Source organism: Paralichthys olivaceus, chromosome 22, assembly GCF_024713975.1.
Source record: "Paralichthys olivaceus isolate ysfri-2021 chromosome 22, ASM2471397v2, whole genome shotgun sequence".
Taxonomy (NCBI): Eukaryota; Metazoa; Chordata; class Actinopteri; order Pleuronectiformes; family Paralichthyidae; genus Paralichthys; species Paralichthys olivaceus.
This window is the reverse complement of record NC_091114.1, coordinates 14,326,661-14,345,924: the sequence shown is the minus strand read 5'-3', so window position 1 is coordinate 14,345,924 and position 19,264 is coordinate 14,326,661. Positions and strand designations below refer to the sequence as shown.

Sequence of the window (19,264 nt, the reverse complement as noted above, 5' to 3'; positions counted from 1 at the left end):
CAGTCACGTGTTTGGAGTCACAAACAGGCAAATTGAATTATATCATAACGATGACGCACCGATGATGTCCAGATGTTGTGATATGGAAACATCTGCATGATTTCATATTCACTCTATCTCACTAACGTCTATACTGATGTTTGCACCTTGATGTAGACACCAGGATTATTCATACAGAGCCTGCAGCAGTCATTTCAATTATTTATATCTTCCATATTCTATTTAACCAAATGGAAATAAATCCAGTTTTCTATAAAGTGCTGTTTCTTCCATCTCCAGGCTGTCAGCATAAAACACAATTACATTAGCTCATTGGTTCAGACTCATTTATTAGACACACGAACGCACACGTGTGCAACACAAAACAGACTTGAACTTCGATGAGAATATGACTTTATTGATAAATACTTATATAAAAGATTAGAAGAAACAAACACAGACACACAATGGTTATTTAAAATTCATGATATTACATATACACATTTTAAATATTTCTGTCAGTCGACCTCTGACTTTTGCACTTCTTACAAGTCCTGATGTAAAACTCATCAATATCAAAAAAATCTAAATCAACTCAGCAGGTTCCTATTGTGGGTGTAATGAAACCAGAGGTGTCCACATACTTTTGACCATAAAGTTCCCGATATAGAAATATAGAAATATTAGCCTGTAATAAACACGATGTTTAAAACTGCATTAACACGCGATGGTGTGTGGACGTGTTGGTCAGTGCAGGTGTTGGACGTCTGCTCTCTCTCTCTCTCTCTCTCTCTCTCTCTCTCAGTGATCAGGGTGTTTGTACTGCAGACTCGTCCCATGGTGGAGAGGCATCAGACTGTTAGAGAAAGCGCCAGAATAAAAACAACAACACAGACAGGACTGGAGAGAGAGGGGTGGGGTGGGGTGGGGAGAGACAGGGGGTGAGACGGATTAAAGGGGAACTCCAGCGATTTCAATTTGTTTACTTCAATAAAGTAGAGGGATTCAAGAAATAACTTCATATTGAAAAAAACAACGGATAAGATGTCCCACATTTTAGTCTCTAGTAGTACAGATCCATAAATGATGCGGCCTACATTTCCCATAATGCAACTCTGCTGTGAACACATTCAAACACAGGCTACGTCCACACTGACACACCCAAAACCAAAATTATCTCCTAACTCAACTGAAAACAAATATCACGTGACATGTTCACTGGTCACGTGATGTAAACGCTTGGTTACAGGAAATACTACGAACACGTCGCTGTCTTCAAACTGTCCATCGCTGCTGCTCCTCTTTTCAGCCTCTGTCCCTCCTCCTGATAAAGTCTGCTCTGATTGGCCAGTGAAGAAATGTCGGCCTCTAGTTTGACCTGGTTTTGTTGAAGGGCGTGATGAGGAGCTCTCAGCCAGACGACTGACGAGAAGTTAAAAAGTTAAGTGTCTCCTTTAACGTCGGTGGAGTGCCCCTTTAAACCAATGTCACTGCTCGCTTCCCACAAGTCAAAGGTCAAAGATCTCTTTCCTCGAGATATTTTCACTCCCACAACATGCGATCGAGTATTTTAGTCTGTGCCCTGTCATGTTATCAATGTCTCACGCCCCTTTGACCCCATGACCACGCCCTGATGTCACTCTGCCTCAGCTGTGTGCAAACACAAATTCTGTTTTTACCTTGAAGCAGTTTTTGAACTTCTTGGAGACGAAGTAGAGGATTATGGGATTGATGCAGGAGTTGATGGTCGCCATGTTGATGCTGAAGTAGTCCAACACCAACAGGAAACTACAGAAGAAGAGCACATGACGTTGAACCACACTCCAGAATGGCCAGGAGAGCAAAGAGGTAGAAATACATGGTAAATAAAACAGTCACGCACTTTAAGAAGTCACAGCGGCGAGCATCATGGGATCTATAGATGGTTTTTTTCAGCAGTCGACTCAGATGCAGTGGAAACCAGCACAGAGCGAAGATCAGCACCAGACAGAAAACTGCTTTGGCGACTTCTCTACGCTGGAGAGAGAAAGTGAATCTGAAATGTCCGACTTCACATCCACACGTTTAACTTATTCAGTCTGATCCAAAATGTTCTTGTGCTGCACATTTTTCAAATGGAAGTTGTGACGATATTTCTAGGAAAGGTAGCTGCATGTATGTCTGTGTGCTTGTGTGTGTACCTGTTTGAGGTGTTCGCTCAGTGAGATCTTCAGACTTCCTTTCTGGTGTCTCAGCATCTCGCAGGTCATCAGGCCGTAGAACACAACAGAGCAGACCAGAGGGACGCAGAAGTAGAAACCAAACAGCCACCAGTCCTTCGCTTCCCGGTAGAACTGGACCACACAGAAACACACACAACGACATAAGAACATTGAGATAATAAAATAAAATAAAATGTTATTTGTATAATCTGAATTATCTCATAGCGCTTTACATATTCAGGCCGAGACCTTGAAATCACAGAGAAACTGAAGAGAGAACTGTGGAGAGAAAAGTGTCCTCAGAATCAAATGGGTCTGGTCAGAATGTTTTGAAAGGTCGAGTTCTAATGATTGAGCCTGATAGCAGGTCAGCTGACCCGGGCTCAGTTTCCAGGGCCAGGACAGAGTTTGTTGACTTTAGCCATGATCTGGACACGCAAACAGGAAATGATGATATAAACTGTCTGAACTAAAGAGACCTCACCCTGAACGGACCAGAATCAAACCCTCTCCACCCATGAGATGTTCAATTATATAACTGAGAGTCAACAAGCTGATATTGTTTTAGGACTGGGAATTCCATTTAACATCTACAATAGAAAAACTGGATCTAAAACTCTGACACATTAGATTTAAATGTAACTTTATCACAAAAGTTAAATGTTAAGGGTCAAATTCAATGAAGTGTTTTGAGTTAATGTGATTTAATCAAATAACTTGAGAGTGATTCAAAGAAAAAAGTGAGAAGTTGAAAATATGATAATTTATAACAAAAGTCTTTTCCTTGATTTTGATCTCACAGATTGTTTTTACTGTCGCTGGCAAACACGTGCACAGACACATGCACACACATACGCACACACACACATGCACTCACAGCGAGAAAAGGCGTCCTGGGTTCCAGCATGCAGGTCCTAATGGTGACGTTGTTGTAGTCAAAGTTGACCATGTTGAAGCCGACGGCCTCCGGCACGGCGAGCACGATGGACAGCACCCAGATCGCCACTATCTCCACTGCTGTTACCATGGGAACACCTGTGCCCTGTACCCGAGACCAGGACACCACCGCACGATACCTGCGGGACAACATGAACTTTTTAAAGCATTGACATGTCATTATTTTCTGAGCATTATATCTGATTCCATTGTTTATGAGAAGAGAAGAGCTGAAGCTGGAGAATCTCAGTGCAGAGTTTAGAGTGAAAGCTCGACAAAATCTGAACGTGAGATCAACAAATCCTGGTCTCACACAGAAAAAAGGTTCTCAGATGTATCGTATATGACGATTGGTGCGTACGTTACCTGTCCACACTTAGCGCGCACAGGTTGAGGACGGTGATGCCGACCGAAGCTTTCTGCAGGAAGGGGAGCAGTTTGCAGAGGAAGAGGCCAAACACACTGTCAGCAAACGGCCACTGCATCGCCAGGAGCTGCACACACACACACACACACACACACACGTCTTTAACAGACTATCACAGTTAGAGTGTGTGCAGAGCGTTATCTCATCTATTTTAGTGTCGTTATCAGTGTGACACTCAACCTCCTGACTGAGACACACAACACACACACTGATAACACAGGAAGCTGAATGTAAGCAGCTTATCATCAATCACAGTGTCATGACTCCAATGTTCTCTTCAAATTAACTTTATAAATCTCTTCAGTGTAGAAATGTTGATTGTTTAACGTCTCCTGAACGAAGTTGTGAGGAGCTGCCACGTGTCATGAGAACACACAACACACTGAACCTTGTAGATGTTGATGGGGATGTCGATGGCGATGTAGATCAGGTCTCCCAGGGCCAGGCTGGCGATGAGAGCATTGGGTCCGTTCCTCATGCTTTTATTTTGGCAGATGATCCTCAGCAGGGTGGCGTTTCCAATGATCCCCACAGCAAAGATCACGCAGGAGATCACCGTGTTGATGTACTTGAAGGCCGTGTTTATTGACGTCACATGGATGCACCGAGGGGGCGACGCTGGGGTCTCGCGAACCGCCGCAGATGAGTTGATGGACGGCGAGTGAGGACTTCTGTCGTGCTTGTGTCTCAGCTGGCTCGGGTGCTTCAGGTTGTGGTGTTCCAGAGACAACAGAGGCTTGTTCACGGTCTCTTGCACCAGATGTGGGTCTCGGTCTGAGGTCTGGATCACATTCTCCGCTCTGGGTCGCAGAGGTGAGTCTGTGCTGTGGAGATCAGACATCACCCCGTCTGATAGAGATGAGAAGTTACTGTGGCAACCAACTGGAGAGGCGGAGGCCAAACACCAGACAATCAGCTGTGCGATAAACACCCAAGACTTGGATGTAGATCTGGAGCTGAATCTGGGTCCCGTTCCAGAACACTGTTCTGATCCACCTGAAGACATCCTGGATCCTGCTGCGACTCCTGAACCACTTTCTGGAGCAGACTGGAGGATTTTCAGAACTTGCTGTAGCTTCAGACTTCAGATTCTATGACTGAGCCTGAGTCCAGAGGCTTTTCTAGAAGCCCACGACTGTAACTCCACAATCAGAGTAAAATCTAGAAGTTCTGAAGGTTGTTGGTGGTTCTCAGATGAAGTTGGGTGATTCTGGAATCTGAGGGAAAATAAAGAAAACAGGTGTTTGGTTTGGAAGCTCCACTTCACCAGTTTGTTGAATAAAGTGATTTTTCTTTCTGGACGCTGCAATAAAACATTTAAACATCTATTGACTGTGGAGCAGTGAAAACAAGCCCTGTTGTTTCCATGGACAAACATGATCTGATTAACTTAAACTGAAGATCACACTCAGAATATTCAACAATCAGACAAGTGGAGCATTCTGACCTTAGTCTCATTCTGTCCACATGTTTACGTCTTAATCACATTATAACGTCCAGATGGAGTTTTCACATTCAAGTGTTTGACAACACACACTAAAGAATTCAATCATAGTATGTTATATTAAATTAAATTGTCTTATGCAGAGAGAGCTTATTGAAGCAAAAAATAAAAAAATACAAAATAGACATTGGTTTGGAAGAGGAAGATAATAAGTGATGTTTTGGAGTTGGTTAGAAACTTTTGAAAATTAAATAAAAATGTACACGTTATAATTGATGATTCTCACCTGTTGATGTTGCTCTGGCTCCTTCTGGAATTTGTAGTTAAATTAAAACTCTGTTCTTCAGTGTAAACTAGAAGAACAGAAGAAGAGAGAAGTGAGTCCTGCTGAGACAAAACTAATGAGGTCGAAGTGACGGAGCTCAGTTTTAACTCTCTCTCTCTCTCTCTCTCTCTCTCTCTCTCTCTCTCTCTCCCCCTCCCCTCCTCTTTCCTCCTGAGAATGAGAAGATGTATTAAAAAGAAGACATTTAAATTCAAAGAATATTGACTAAAAATAATAAAGACAAAAACCTAAAACTAAGCCTCCGTGCAAAATCAAAATTACAAAAAGTCTAAAAAGGTAAACAATGACATTATGAGATCAAGAATGGAAATTATGAATTCATACAAGATTTAAAAAATGAAATTATAAGATAGTGAGACATAATTACAAGATTTTAAAAAGTAATTCTGGGAGAAAAAGACAAATTCTGAGATAAAAATTCAAAATAGGGTTTAAACTTTTTATCTTATAAACTATAAAGTGATTTTTTGGGGTGATTTTCTTTTCTTCCTCTGGCAGAAATGTGCGTCCATCGAAAAGTAAACTTGACAAAATGTGAAACTACAAATATTTAGTTTAGATTTTGAAAATGACGCAGACGTTTGAAGAAAATGTCTCCACAGTTTACGAATCATCTCCTGTTTCAATCTGTTACTGTGGAACAACTAATAAACACATGAAGTGACGTTAAACTTTGAATAACACACACGCACAGTAATTGAAACCAAGACGCGTTTCAAACCAATTTTCCCTTTTAGAGTTCCCTGATGAAACAATGTTGTGGAAACAGTCAAACAATAAAATTTGTTCCTGCGTCTGAACGACAAATTCACTTCACTGCAGTGTTTGAACACAAAGTGAAACCAGACTCGGTTTATTACTCCGAGAGATTCACGTTGGTGTCTGAAGTCTTTTTACTGCAACATGTTCCTGATTGAAACAACGAGGAATTGAATCTGTTGTGAGGAGTTTCAAACACGTCTCAGACGCCACAGGGACGTTGTGTTGTTAATATTCATTTTTATTTCATGTAAGAAAGGTTTTCACAATGTTTTGATCATTTTTGAACATGTGCTCGATCCTAGTGTCTGTGGCTTTTCTCTGGCTTCAGATGGTAATCAGGTTAAATGGATAAATGAGCTGCGGGTCTGAATGTCAGAGCGAGATTCTTCTTCAGGATACGTGACTGAGGTTTAAACATCTGACAGCGACTCAGCCTCTCCTTCCTGAGAGGGCTGTGTCTGTGTTATGTTTACACATCTGTATAAGTGTGTTGTTGTGAGACGTCACGTCTGATTGAGTGACTGACTTTTACTAAAGATATACTGCTGTGTGTGTGTGTGTGTGTTGTTAGTGGCATTAAACACAGAGATAAACAAATGAAGACTCTACGTGACTTGAACCACGCAGGATTTTTACTTTTACTTCAGTGAAATGTTTAAGTTTTCCTCCAACACTGTGGGAAAAAAATCCAAACGTGGGAAAACAACAAACAAAAACAACAATTCAAAGTTTGTCACCATCAAGAGACGAAAGCAGAAAACACGAAACAAATAAAAATGCTGACAATAAAATACCATAGAATAGATTTCAAAAGATATAATAAAAATGAAGACTTCACAAGATATACAAGGGGATAAAACATTGTAGATTGAATTGAATACAATTTGAAACAGAAGCAATAAAGTAATGTTTGAATCGCTTTATCTTCTGTATTGTCAGTTTGTGTTACTGTCACATTAAATCTGGTGTCAGCAGAGACAAAGAAAAGGGAAATAAGGTCATTTTGTTACTGAACTTACATTTATTTGACTGTTTCCTGACTTAATTACAGAGATGAAAAAGATAAATGTACGTGTAAATATTAGTGAAACACTTTAAAGCGTCACTTTATGTTGTTTGTCGCCGCAAGTGGAAGAAAATGAAGACACGGTTTCTGTTAGTGAGCGACTCTGGTTGAAACAAATGAAGCCGAAGAACAAACGAGTCACATCAGAAGCAGATTCTCAGACAGGAAACAGCAGCTGCTGCAGATTTCCACCGTGAACATGGAACTTTATTAGAAACTCTTTGATTCCATCACCACAAAGTTTCCGTCGCTGCTGTGGTGAGATGGAAAAAGACTCCTCCAGCATCTGAAGAGGAACATGAGCTGCACCAGCAGGACATCTCAGTTCTCATGCAGACGCTTGATTATTATTGTTATTGATTTAAATATCTTTCCTCTGTGGAAAATCAAGACAAATGATTTTCAAAGGTGTGAACCGATGAAAGTGAGGAACAACTTTTACATTTGAACATGACCATCGATCGAATGCTGAACATTCAACATGAAACTACTAGAAAATAAAAACTGAACATGTAGAATTTAATAAAAGCGAGGAATGGTTGTAAACAGCATGTGAGAAATAAAATGTGCAGCAACCTTGACAAACTGTAGAATAATTAATAATTAAACTTTTATTAACTGTGAAAGGGAATAGCTGTGTACCGTTGCCATGGTGACGGTGAAGCCCGTCGGACAACGGTCAGGTTTTGGTTTGTTTCAGCTGCTGCAAAGTTTCTGTTGCTTCTTTGTTTACGACTTTAAACTGAACGTAAAGGAAAAGACACGCGTCCGAACTGTTTTAGCGAAGCGACGACGAGACTGTGACGTTTGAATGAGGTGAGTTATAGAAGCGTTTGATCACTTTAGCCAAGCTTTAGCTTTAGCTGTAGCTTTAGCTGTAGCTTTAGCTAGGCTTTAGCTAGGCTTTAGCTAGGTTTTAGCTAGGCTTTAGCTGTAGCTCGGTTTTCGACCGGATCTCTTGGAAACAGATCATGTCAGACCTGCAGGAAACAGTTGTGCTCATTGTTTACCTGCAGCTAAAGTAACTTTTACTTTATTTTCTATTTGAACGCAAAACTTTATTACTCAGAAAAATAACAAAGACAAAACACAACCTGCAAATTCGACGACTAATGAAAGGTTGGGAGGTTTTTGTGAAATGCCGCCATCTTGGTTATTAAACGTGAGAAATCAAACACAAGCACTAAAGCAGGTGTCTGTCTCCATTAGTTTGATTGACAGGTGAAGATGAACGCTGCTGCGAGACGCCGGCTGACCATCAGAAGGACTCAGCACAGGTGTGTTTATGTGTTGACAGGAAATAACATGCAAACAGCACAGACACTCATGCCTTAAAGTCTGGTGTGTGTGTGTGTGTGTGTGTGTGTGTGTGGTCAGCAGTATGAAGGAGTCGGTATCGGATGAATCTGCTCAAGTCGCCTCCAAAGAAGAAATTGCTCAGTAAGTTCTGCGGCAATTTACAGGTTTGTTGTTAATTTTTAGTGGTCAGGGTGATTTCCTGTGATGTCGGGGGTCTGAGAGGGCCTTCTTGAGGTTTTACTGTCACTTTATTGGTGTTTGTCTGTGATGCTGTGATATTTTGTTCTCATCTGTGTCACATTTTAACTTCTGCAGGTTCAGAAACAGTCTGAAACAGAACATCTGTGTGCAGATGCTCCAAGAAGGTCACCACAGGTAAATCAACACAACACTTAAACTCAAGAGGGAGCTCTTCAATTCAAATTCTTGAGGAGAAATGTTGTTGTTTCAGCTGCAGCTCTCTCTCTCTCTGTCTCTCTCTCTCTCTCAGGTCGTTCTCTGAGCTCTTTTCTCTGCTGCGGTCGGACCAGCATCGCCGGGCGGCTGAACCGGACTCTGCTCTCCAGCTTCAGGCTCCGCTGGAGGAACAGCGAGAGAAGCTGGAGACTGTGAGGCTTCACCTGAGCCGGGCTGAGCAGGCGGAAAGGACTGGTACTATCACATACACATTTTCAATTTAAAGATGTATTATCTACATATTCTTTATTAAAATGCCACTACACACATGTTCACTGCAAGATGAATGACGTGTGTGTGTGTGTGTGTGTAGGTTCCTGGTCCGTGGTTTGTGAGCAGCGTCTGTTCTTGGGTCGATATTTCTCGGCTCCTGAGGATCTGTGGCTGAGTTTGCACTTCTATCGCAGCTGTGCAGAAAGAGGGCGCTCAAGACCAGCCACTGAGGCCCGGGCCTGCATGGCTGAGCTCTACTTGCAGCAAGGTACACACACACACACACACACTTCAGAAAAAATGTAATTCAGATCCTCTCGCTCCTGCAGGAGAGCTGGAGGAGGCGAAGCAGCAGGCGGAGCTGTGCCTCAGACAGGCTGATGACGGTGGATGGCTGGACTTGAGCGGTCGGCCCCTGAGGCTCCGGGCCTATCAGGCGCTGTGGAAGATCTACGACAAGTTAGCTGCTGCTCCGCTGATCGCTGCAGACTACAGTGAAGCCCTGGAGCTGCTCCACAGGGGCTACATCATGGCCACTGAGTGTAGGTGTGAGTGTGAACGTAGAGAAGTGAATACATGTTGAAATACAGCAGGTGGCAGCCTCCTAGTAAAATGTCAGAGTGAGTCCATGTGAGAAAACGGCAGGAAAATGTCTGGAACATTCACAGTGAGCGAGTGAACGTGTTGGTGAGGTTTCTAACACGTGATGTGAAACTGGAAGAATCCAAATATCTCAGGATGAAGAGGAGGAGCCGTACACGTAGAAGAAGAAGACGTCAACTTGGAAAGACGAGGATATTCCAGAGCTTTTGGTGATGAGGGCCGACGCCGGTGTGGATGAGCTGTAAACAAAAACACATCATGTCCCGCCTCCTGCTGCTCTACAGGCTCCGCCCCTCGCCTGAATGTTCCCCACATGTTCCTGTTGTTGTGAACGAGTCTGACCTGAACAATCTGCTGCTGCTTCACATGAGAAACACAAACTCTAAAGATGGATGTTGTGGGAAGTTAAAAATGATGTCGTTTCCTGTGTTTGTTTCAGCTGAAGACAAACAGCTTGAGGGGGAGGCGGCCTATCGACTGGGACTGACCTATCAGCTCACAGGAGACCACAACACAGCTAAAAAGGTGTGTGTGTGTGTGTGTGTGTGTGTGTGTGTGTGTGTGTGTGTGTGTGTGTGGCTCAGTGGACTGAGTCATTTCTGGCTTCTGTATTTTGTTCAGAGGATATTTTCATTTGCAGTTTGATAATCCTGTACTTTAATGACTGTAAGCAAAAGCAGAGCTCATCATCATCATCATTGAAAATGGATCTGATTGTTGTTGAATTAAGTTATAAAACTGTTTGTCCAGTTCTTCAACACCTGCATGCAGATTTGTGGCACAATGCAGGATGCTGACGGTCTGGGAAAAGCCTACAAGGCTATTGCAAAGTCTGTGGAGAGGTACACACACACACACACACAAATACACACACCGACTCACTCAGTGTGTACATATTGTACTGCTTGTACTGTACATAGTCATCTCATTTGCTCCCTGCAGTACAGGTTGACGTTAGATAAATGTTTTTCAAAGATGGTTTCTGTCACACTGATGTATGTTCAAGTGTGTGTGTGTGTGTGTGTGTGTGTGTGTGTGTGTGTGTGTGTGTGTGTGTGTGTGTGTGTGTGTGTGTGTGTCAGTGAGGGTAACACAGACGAGACAGTCCGATATCTGGAGAAGTTGGTTGACATCACTCGAAGCTCTGGACGGCAGGACAACCTGGCAGACGCCTGTCTGTGTCTGGGCAACATCTACTACAGCACGGTATAAAACACACACACACATACACACACACACACACACACACATGTTTAATTGTTTGCACTATGCTTTCTCTCTGTCACTCTCTCTCTCTCACAGCGTCAGTATAGCAGAGCCTGTGAGTTCTTCCTCCAGGGTTTTGAAAATGCCAGTGACATCAGAGACCTGCAGAAAGCACAGGTGCATGTTTATCACCTGAGATCATGTTTTCATACCCGTCCACTTCTTTGTTTGGTTGTTGCAAGTTTAAACAAAAGATTCAAACCTCCATAGCAACCAGGAAGGTGTGACAATATAATAAAGCTGGTTATCCAACATCTGTTACCCAGCAAACATCCTCATGCATATTCACACCGGTTTTTCTTCCGTCTCCTGCCTTAGGTTTTGTTGGGCTGCGCTCGTGCTCAGTCCAGGAAGTACAGTGCTGACGTGGAGTCGGCCTCGCCCGCAGCCCAGTGACGGCTCCTGGCCTGGAAAGAGATGAAAGAAAGTCAAGAGCTCGATAACGATTCTTTATTCCTTTAACAGCGTAAGAAATGAAGAGGAACATTTTACTTTACCGAAATCTCATTCACACCAACGATCGGAGCTGATCTCGGCCAATCTGTCGAGACTAAAGCAAGATGCTGGAGAAAACAAACTCACAGACGAATTATGTTAAGTCACATTTCAGTTCAAGTACACTTTCTCCCTGGTTTCCTCCACCAGGAAAATCTCAACATCCTCTGGATGTTTGTTCCCCAGACGATGAATCCTTCAGACTATTACTCCCACAAAAAAAAATAGTAATGTAATTTTATATATCTATCAGTTGGCATTTTTGTAAGACAATGAATGTAATTGTTTTTATTTCACATTTTTAATTGACAAAGTTCTACAGTCCTGGGTTTTATTCAACATTATCATCATTGTTTTTAACTATTAACCACCGTATTCAACTTTTTGTTTTTTTAATTATTTCTGTGATAGTGCCAATGTTAAAAAATAATTGTATTCACTGTTCCAACTTATTTTTTATTTGGTTTATTTTCTCACAACAGTAATAGGCAGATGATAGAACAAGCATGCACATATTTGCAAATACCTTTCTCTCTTTGTAATTTCTATGATTGTTTTGGGTTTTAAAAATGTTGTCAAACTAGCTCATTTAATATAATAATACATTTAATCTGTGAAGCACTTGTCAACACACTCAAAGACACTTTTTTTAAAAGAAAGATTCACTTAAGATAAAAAATATAACATCAATAAAGGTTTAAATCAGATCTGAAGAGGTGAGTTTTACAAAAGATTAAACTGTTTGTCATAGTTTTGTTGAATTTTCAAAAAAAAAGAGAGAAACTTATTTTATAAAGACAAGGATATATTTTGTACCTGTGTTGTTTTACCTACATTACGGTAACTGGATATCTACTGCGCCTCTGCTCCAGTCGTTACGATGGAGCTGCGGCCCATGTGACCGGAAGCAGCTCTCCGTGACCAGCTGGTGTTTTCCTCCGGAGCAGGAGGAGAAACTGGCGGAGCTGCGGAGCCTCGGGTCCGGCTGGAGTGACGGGGGACGCCGGGGTGATCAGCTGGAGCCCGGGGGCTGAAACATGGGCCTTCTGGCGAGGGTCCGGAAAGAATGGTTCATCATCGGGATCGTGTTGGTCATCTTATCCGCCAAACTGCAGCCGAGCTTCGGCGTGAGAGGAGGTGAGAGGGTCGGAGTTTGAGAACCGGAGCTCAGGAAGTTCACCAGGGAGTTAAAGTGTCCGGAGTTCATCACGTGTATTTGTAGATCGAACCGAACCGGCCGGTGAACGATTATTAAATCTGCGTTTTACTGGAAATAAACTTCGACACAGTTTCTGTCCACGGACACGAGGAAGTGTGGGGGAATTTATCTTCAGCAGGGCGAACACGCGTCATCTCGTGCGCGTGAGTGATGCCGAATTAAAGGCTGGATCCTAACGTCGAAGACTGTGTAAACATTAACGACACACTGAACGTTCATGTTCGTGTAAAAAGTAAAAAACTGTAAAACTTTGGACGTTTTAAATGGTAGTTCGTTATTAAACCTCATTGTTATTTGTGTGTGTGTGTGCGCGCGCGCGTGCGTGTGTGTGACACGTTGCATTCAGCAGCACTAATGTAAACACACCCTCCTGTCACCCGCTCACCTGAGGCGGTGCAGTAGGTGTGAGGTTGTTGATTAATAATTCAATTAGAGATAATTGATTTGAACAGCCTCCGTGTGACGCTCTGACTCTAAACCACACTCTTCATCCTGAACCAGCTCTTCACCGGCTTCCTGTCAGATTCAGGGTTTATTTCTGTTTCTCTGGATTTATTGTTTCTTGGTTTGAAGAAGAAAAAGCGAAAGCAGTAAAAGATAAATCGACATTTTCGGGTCGTGACCTAAACTGATAAGTTTCCTCGCTCACACCTTCACATGTCGACCAGTAGATTAGATAAACCCTGCTACTGTCGGTGCTGCCTTCAGGTGCTCTGTGGAACCTGCAGCTTTAACCTCCAGAAGACACAGCTGCTTCAGTTCAAACAGTTCAAATCTTCGTCACGAGACAGAAACAGAAACAAAGTTTTCAACATTATTGTTAGAGTTGTTTATTTTACATTAGGGCAGCGATCGACAATCATTTTCTTTATTAGTCGAGTATTTGTTTCATCCAAATAGATGGCGATGAATTTACTGATCAGTTAATCGATTAATTGTCGCAGCTCTACTTTACATCTACATAACAGTGTTATGATGAAATCCCCATTTGCTGTTAATATGTCAAAATAATGATGGAGGTCACATTTGAATAAACTCATTTTCCTCTCTCTCTCTCTCTCTCTCTCTCTCTCTCTCTCTCTCTCTCTCAGGTCCACTGAAGCCAGAGGTCACCATCGCCTACGTCGCCGTCTCGCTCATCTTCTTTAACAGTGGCCTGTCGCTGAAAACGGAGGTGGGACAGAGACTGACATCAGCTCCAACCTTCTCTCGTGTGTCACGTGAGTAATAAAAGTCTGACAGAGTGATTTTTTTTTTTTTCTGTCTCTGCAGGAGTTGACAAGTGCTCTGCTTCACGTCCGCCTCCACCTCTTCGTTCAGTCGTTCACGCTGGTCTTCTTCCCACTGGCCATGTGGCTGCTGCTCAGAGTGCTGGCGCTCACTTCCATTGACCAATGGCTGCTCAGAGGGTAGGAGGAGTGTGTGTGTGAATGCCGTCCTTTGTTCACGTTCCTCCCTCACTGTACCTGAAGGGCGAGTTATTTACAGACTGAAAGACCCACATTCACTGCTACTACAGGCAGTGCTCTGTGTGTGTGTGTGTGTGTGTGTGTGTGTGTGTGTGTGTGTGTGTGTGTGTGTGTGTGTGTGTGTGTGTGTGTGTGTGTGTGTGTGTGAGCAAAATAGTCAATGAATGTCAATGAAAGCTGCCTTTCCCCCTCCTCACCACATGGGGGCACTTTGACATCAAACATAATGAGACAGGAGGAACCAGCTGATGATTCAGAAGTTACATTTGATGTCCAATCATCCCACTGTGTGTAAACCGCATTTTATTTTGAAAAGGTCCCTCCGCAATGGGAGGTGAACTCTCTATGATCACTTGTCTAATGTGATTACATCATCGTAAATGTGTCTCACCTTTGACCTTTTGAACGACGGGGGGGAAATGATTGTTCCTCGCCTTTCTCTTTTCCGTGCTCGTCCTCCTCTTCATCCTGCTGTGGTGGTTGCCTAGGTTACAGACGGTGAGCTGCATGCCCCCTCCGGTGTCATCCGCCGTTATTCTCACCAAGGCGGTCGGAGGCAACGAGGTAACACGCTCACATGTTCGCAGGTTATTGTCCTCCAGTGTTTGACGGATGGTGTGATGCTGAGGAACAATGAGCGGCGTGTTGACGTGGTAACTGATTGTGTGTGTGTGTGTCTCCAGGCCGCTGCCATCTTCAACTCAGCGTTCGGGAGCTTCTTGGTGAGATGTTTTCAGGGTCGGACCGTGAATTATGAATGAATGAATGTTAAGTTCAGGATGTGACTGTGTGGTTTCGTTCTGCAGGGAATCGTCGTGACTCCAGTGCTGCTGCTGCTCTTCGTAAGTTCGACCTCGGGAAAAATAAAAACCAATAAATAAAGATGAAGGGAAACATTTGTTTTGTGTATTATATAAAGATAAATCCACGTTTTCTGTTTGGTTTATTCTGTAAATTATAAGTTTTCATATCAGCAAACAAACACTGATACGACAGAGTTTTATTAGCCAATCGACAAATTGTTTTAAGTGATGATGTCGTTCTCTGTCTTCTCCTCTTCCTCCTTCAGCTTGGCTCCTCATCCTCCGTTCCCTTCTCCTCCATCTTCTCCCAGCTCTTCATGACGGTCGTGGTTCCGCTGATCCTGGGTCAGGTAAGAGAGTGTGTGTGTGTGTGTGTGTGTGTGTGTGTGTGTGTGTGTGTGTGTGTGTGTGTGTGTGTGTGTGTGTGTGTGTGTGTGTGTGTGTGTGTGTGTGTGTGTGTGTGTTCTGGGTTGTAGTTAGTGGTACAGTGTTGGTCTCGGTGTGAACGTCTCTCTGGTGTGTGTGTGTGTTCAGGTGTGTCGGAGGTTCCTCAGGGAGTTTCTGGAGAGGAAGAAGCCTCCGTTCGGCGCCGTCAGCAGCGCCGTCCTCCTCATGATCATCTACACAACGTTCTGTGACACGTTCAGTAACCCGGACATCGAGCTGGACCCCACCAGTCTGCTGCTGGTCGTCCTCATCAGTCAGTACCAGCGCCTGACACTCACAGCACGTCTCCATGGAAACACAATAAAGACAAAACATGTTGACAAAGTTGGAAACCATCAGATGATCAAGATACAAATAATCTAAAAAAATAAAAAAAAGATGCAGCGTCTGTTCGTAATGAGGAGATCACATGACACTAAATAAAAATGTCACCTTCCACACACACACACACACACACACACACACACACACACACACACACACACACACACACACATACACACACACACATACACACACACACAGTGTCCTTTAGGAAGAAAAAACAGGAAATGAATCAAAGGATTATTGTTCCAGTTTTTGCCACCGGGGGGCGACAGATCATCAGCCTGAGATGGAGTTCACAAAAACCTGAATGTCGGCGGACGACAGTGAAAACGGTTTTTATTTAGAATTGATTTCCAGATATCGTGTGTCACCATCTTTTTCTTGTTCTCCACAGTTTTCTCCATCCAGCTCAGCTTCATGCTGCTCACGTTCACTTTTTCTGCCAGGTGAGTCTCCTCCTCTGTTTTCCATCCTCTCATCCTCTTTTACCTCTTCTGTTTTTCTCTTCACTCTTTTCTGAGAGAAAATGAGCGATTGAAGGAAACCACCGGTGTAAAGATGGAGGCTGTGAAAAAGAATCTGACTCGTGTTTGTCTCTTTTCAGGGCCGGTTCAGGATTCAGTCCTGCAGACACTGTCGCCATCATCTTCTGCTCCACACACAAATCATTGACCCTGGGTAAACACAACACACACACACACACACACACACACACACACACACACACACACACACACACACACAGTCTGTCAGAAGTGCCTGACCACTGGCGTGTCAGTCTTATCTGTCAATCATGACGTCTCAGCTTGTTTTTATCATCAAATAACTAATTAAAACCAAACTGATCAAACATCAGTGTGATAAGAACTGACTAAATGACTGAAACCATCTTTGACAAACGTTAATTAACGTCTACTTTGACTGTTTGAGTCTCGTCCATGTCCCATCTGCTAAAGTCGAGGAGGCTGCGTTTATGTGTTATACTGCAGCCACCAGGGGGCGATCCGTATTGGCTTTAGGAGCTGTCATGTCGCCTTATTTAATATATCTTCATTTTCAGTCTATGATCCAGATGTTTGATATCATGTTATGTTTAATCCGTGTGCAGGTATCCCCATGCTGAAGATCGTGTTCGAGGGCTATGAGCACCTCTCCCTGATCTCAGTTCCTCTGTTGATCTACCACCCGGCTCAGATCCTGCTCGGCTCCGTCCTCGTGCCGACCATCCGCAGCTGGATGACCACGCAGCAGAAGGTACGCGCTGGTCACCGGTGACGCCTCGGTGCGCTGGTTCAGAGCTCCTGATCGTTTAAGAGACAGAGGGCTGCATTCCAATACTTACCTTTTCACCTTGTCTCCTCTCCTACAGTCTAGTCTGTTGTTGAGATAGGGCCGCGTTCCAACACTACTGTCCTGTGAGTAGAGACCTGACTCGAACGTTTGAGTAATGTCTGATGTGATTCTGTGACGGTGTGTCCGGCAGCTTCCTGTGGGTTTTCTTATGGAAATTTAAAATCAATGTCATCTGAGTGAAACAGCGCCCCCTAGTGTCAGGAAAAACAACCTGCTGCTGGACTCACTGCTGCAGATTCACCAGCTTCACTTGAATCAAGCATCAGATGGGTTCAATCGGGTCTGGTGGTGTTTTTAATGACGATGCCTAAAGGGCCAGTTCACCCAAATTACTAAACTCATAATAATTTATGTCCGGCTCGACTCTTCAGGTCCACAGTCGACCAGGACCTTCTGATAAACAATGTCTGAGTCATAATGAGTTCTTACGACTTTTGAATCATTTCAATTAAACATTCTGGTAAATAATTTGTTCGCCGTTCGTTCTTTTTACATCAGATTGTTTAATTTCCTGTGACTTTTAATTCTCACTACTAATAAAATGTGGGGGAACCTTTAATTTTGACAGATACAATAACTCTACAGAACCTGGTGACGGTGGGAGATTCACTGATCATACTCTCTTAGAAAATTCTCACATTTCAGAATTTAAAACTAACGTTCCTCTTTCTCCCGCTCTTCTGCTTAAGATCTCACTCTCTGTCACTTTGTGCTTCGTCTCTCTCTCTGTTCAGGTGATGAAACAGCCGCCGCTCCAGCCCATCTGATGAGGAGCAAATCAGCGTTTTCATGGTTTTTGCACTGCGACACAAAGTAGACTATGGCGGAGAGAGACAGTATTCATCTGTGCCTTATAACAACCAATCAACAGAGACCTCAGCGTGGAGAAGGAAACGAGTTGCCTTGATTTTCTCCGTTTCTACGTGAATGAAAAACTCTTGTATTTCCATCTTTTATATATTTAAAAGAAGCTAAAGTACGTGATTTATTTTTATATGGAATACCCAAAAAGAAAACTTTTTTTAAAAATAAAAAACAGTGACTGCCAACGGGGACACGACGGGTGGAGTTACTGGGACCATTATTTTTTGTTTTCTTGCTATTTTTCTACAAATGTGAATAATTTCTGCTTTTATGAACTCCATATAATCAAACTAATGCTTGATGATCCGACTTTAAATGTACGGTAGAGTATTGACGGCTTGTTTTGATTGTTTTACACTTTCAGAAGTAAGTTTGTATTTGTTGGGAAGGAGCGGTCCTGTGGTGAAGGGATAATGTTGAACGAACGATCGATCCAAATAACGAAGGTACGACATACACACTGTTGTAGTGAATCTAATTTAACAACCAAAATATCATCGTTCTTCTCGCATCTATACACATTCTTAGGTTTCTTTTTTTTTTTTTTTACATTATTCACAAATGTACCTAAACTGTGAATATATATTAGTTCATTTCCACGTTATTTAGCGTACACCTCTGATTCTGACCAAGCAGGAAGTGGGAGTGTAGTTCATTCGAGTGAGAAAAGAGCGGGAAAAAGTTTGAAATTTGGTAAAACCACACAACATATTTTTTAATTTGACTCCACATATGTCTATAAATAGATGTAACCCTGCTCTCCTTCTGAACGATGTATTGCTGCTGACATTCGTATAATTTTGTCATGGTGGTCGGTCTACGTATAAATATGTCTGTGGACGATGCACTGTTCGAAGTCTGAGTTAGTGACGTAGTCTTCCTGATATCATTTTCTTTATTCCATCATCTGAAACCTTAAAATCCATTGTGATGAGATGAATCTTCTGAAAACAGTCAGAGGTTGAGGATTCAAGAGAATCGGGAAGAATCTGAAATGAAGGCGGTGTTTCAGAAGTCAGGAACCACATTTTTAAGAGAACCACCCATTCAGCAGGGTAACGGTGAAGGTTTCCTGATAGAGATGTTCTCCAGTGTTTCTTCATAAAACTGACTCTACAGCACAAATGTCATTGTACTGGTCTTCATCCTGATGTGTCCAGTGACCGTTTACAGTGCGATTGTTGTTCCAGCTGTTTATTTTGAACATGGTGAGTTGGATGTGTGTGGGTCTGCTCTTCTACTTGTTTATTTAAAAAAAATCTATAAGGAAATAAAAACCTTGCATCCTA

The 19,264-nt window shown here is 42.8% G+C and overlaps 3 protein-coding genes across 8 annotated transcripts; 2 read left to right on the top strand and 1 right to left on the bottom strand.

Moving 5' to 3' along the window:
* Positions 1-311: 311 nt before the first annotated feature.
* Positions 312-5,417, bottom strand: LOC109643818 (endothelin receptor type B-like). 2 transcript variants are annotated; one of them, XM_069519035.1, is made up of 8 exons: positions 5,274-5,417; positions 3,932-4,760; positions 3,483-3,610; positions 3,058-3,256; positions 2,160-2,312; positions 1,862-1,995; positions 1,659-1,767; positions 312-879 (listed from the first exon to the last, which is right to left on the bottom strand). In XM_069519035.1, exons 2-8 carry the CDS (start codon positions 4,547-4,549, stop codon positions 781-783), a joined length of 1,440 nt encoding a protein of 479 aa, XP_069375136.1. In that variant the 5' UTR covers positions 4,550-4,760; positions 5,274-5,417; the 3' UTR covers positions 312-780. The 2 variants fall into 2 exon arrangements, with proteins under 2 accessions (XP_069375136.1, XP_019964615.2); XM_020109056.2 differs by lacking the exon at positions 5,274-5,417 and having other exon boundaries at positions 312-835; positions 3,932-4,688.
* Positions 5,418-7,813: 2,396 nt separating this feature from the next.
* ttc29 (tetratricopeptide repeat domain 29) lies at positions 7,814-12,200 on the top strand. 3 transcript variants are annotated; one of them, XM_020095777.2, is made up of 12 exons: positions 7,814-7,977; positions 8,371-8,438; positions 8,542-8,601; positions 8,776-8,835; positions 8,951-9,111; positions 9,230-9,397; positions 9,459-9,677; positions 10,172-10,257; positions 10,483-10,574; positions 10,815-10,938; positions 11,035-11,115; positions 11,317-12,200. In XM_020095777.2, exons 2-12 carry the CDS (start codon positions 8,389-8,391, stop codon positions 11,392-11,394), a joined length of 1,179 nt encoding a protein of 392 aa, XP_019951336.2. In that variant the 5' UTR covers positions 7,814-7,977; positions 8,371-8,388; the 3' UTR covers positions 11,395-12,200. The 3 variants fall into 3 exon arrangements, with proteins under 3 accessions (XP_019951336.2, XP_019951337.2, XP_019951335.2); XM_020095778.2 differs by having other exon boundaries at positions 7,837-7,977; positions 8,539-8,601; positions 9,459-9,671; XM_020095776.2 differs by having other exon boundaries at positions 7,837-7,977; positions 8,539-8,601.
* A 150-nt stretch (positions 12,201-12,350) lies between these two features.
* Positions 12,351-19,264, top strand: slc10a7 (solute carrier family 10 member 7). 3 transcript variants are annotated; one of them, XM_020095781.2, is made up of 13 exons: positions 12,371-12,630; positions 13,804-13,886; positions 13,985-14,121; positions 14,670-14,745; positions 14,865-14,903; positions 14,988-15,023; positions 15,251-15,334; positions 15,519-15,684; positions 16,153-16,204; positions 16,363-16,436; positions 16,867-17,012; positions 17,128-17,173; positions 17,846-19,264. In XM_020095781.2, the coding sequence occupies exons 1-12, from the start codon at positions 12,531-12,533 to the stop codon at positions 17,146-17,148; spliced, it is 1,014 nt and encodes a 337-aa protein (XP_019951340.2). In that variant the 5' UTR covers positions 12,371-12,530; the 3' UTR covers positions 17,149-17,173; positions 17,846-19,264. The 3 variants fall into 3 exon arrangements, 2 of the variants coding, with proteins under 2 accessions (XP_019951339.2, XP_019951340.2); XM_020095780.2 differs by lacking the exon at positions 17,128-17,173 and having other exon boundaries at positions 12,351-12,630; XR_011239966.1 differs by lacking the exons at positions 14,670-14,745; positions 17,128-17,173 and having other exon boundaries at positions 12,401-12,630.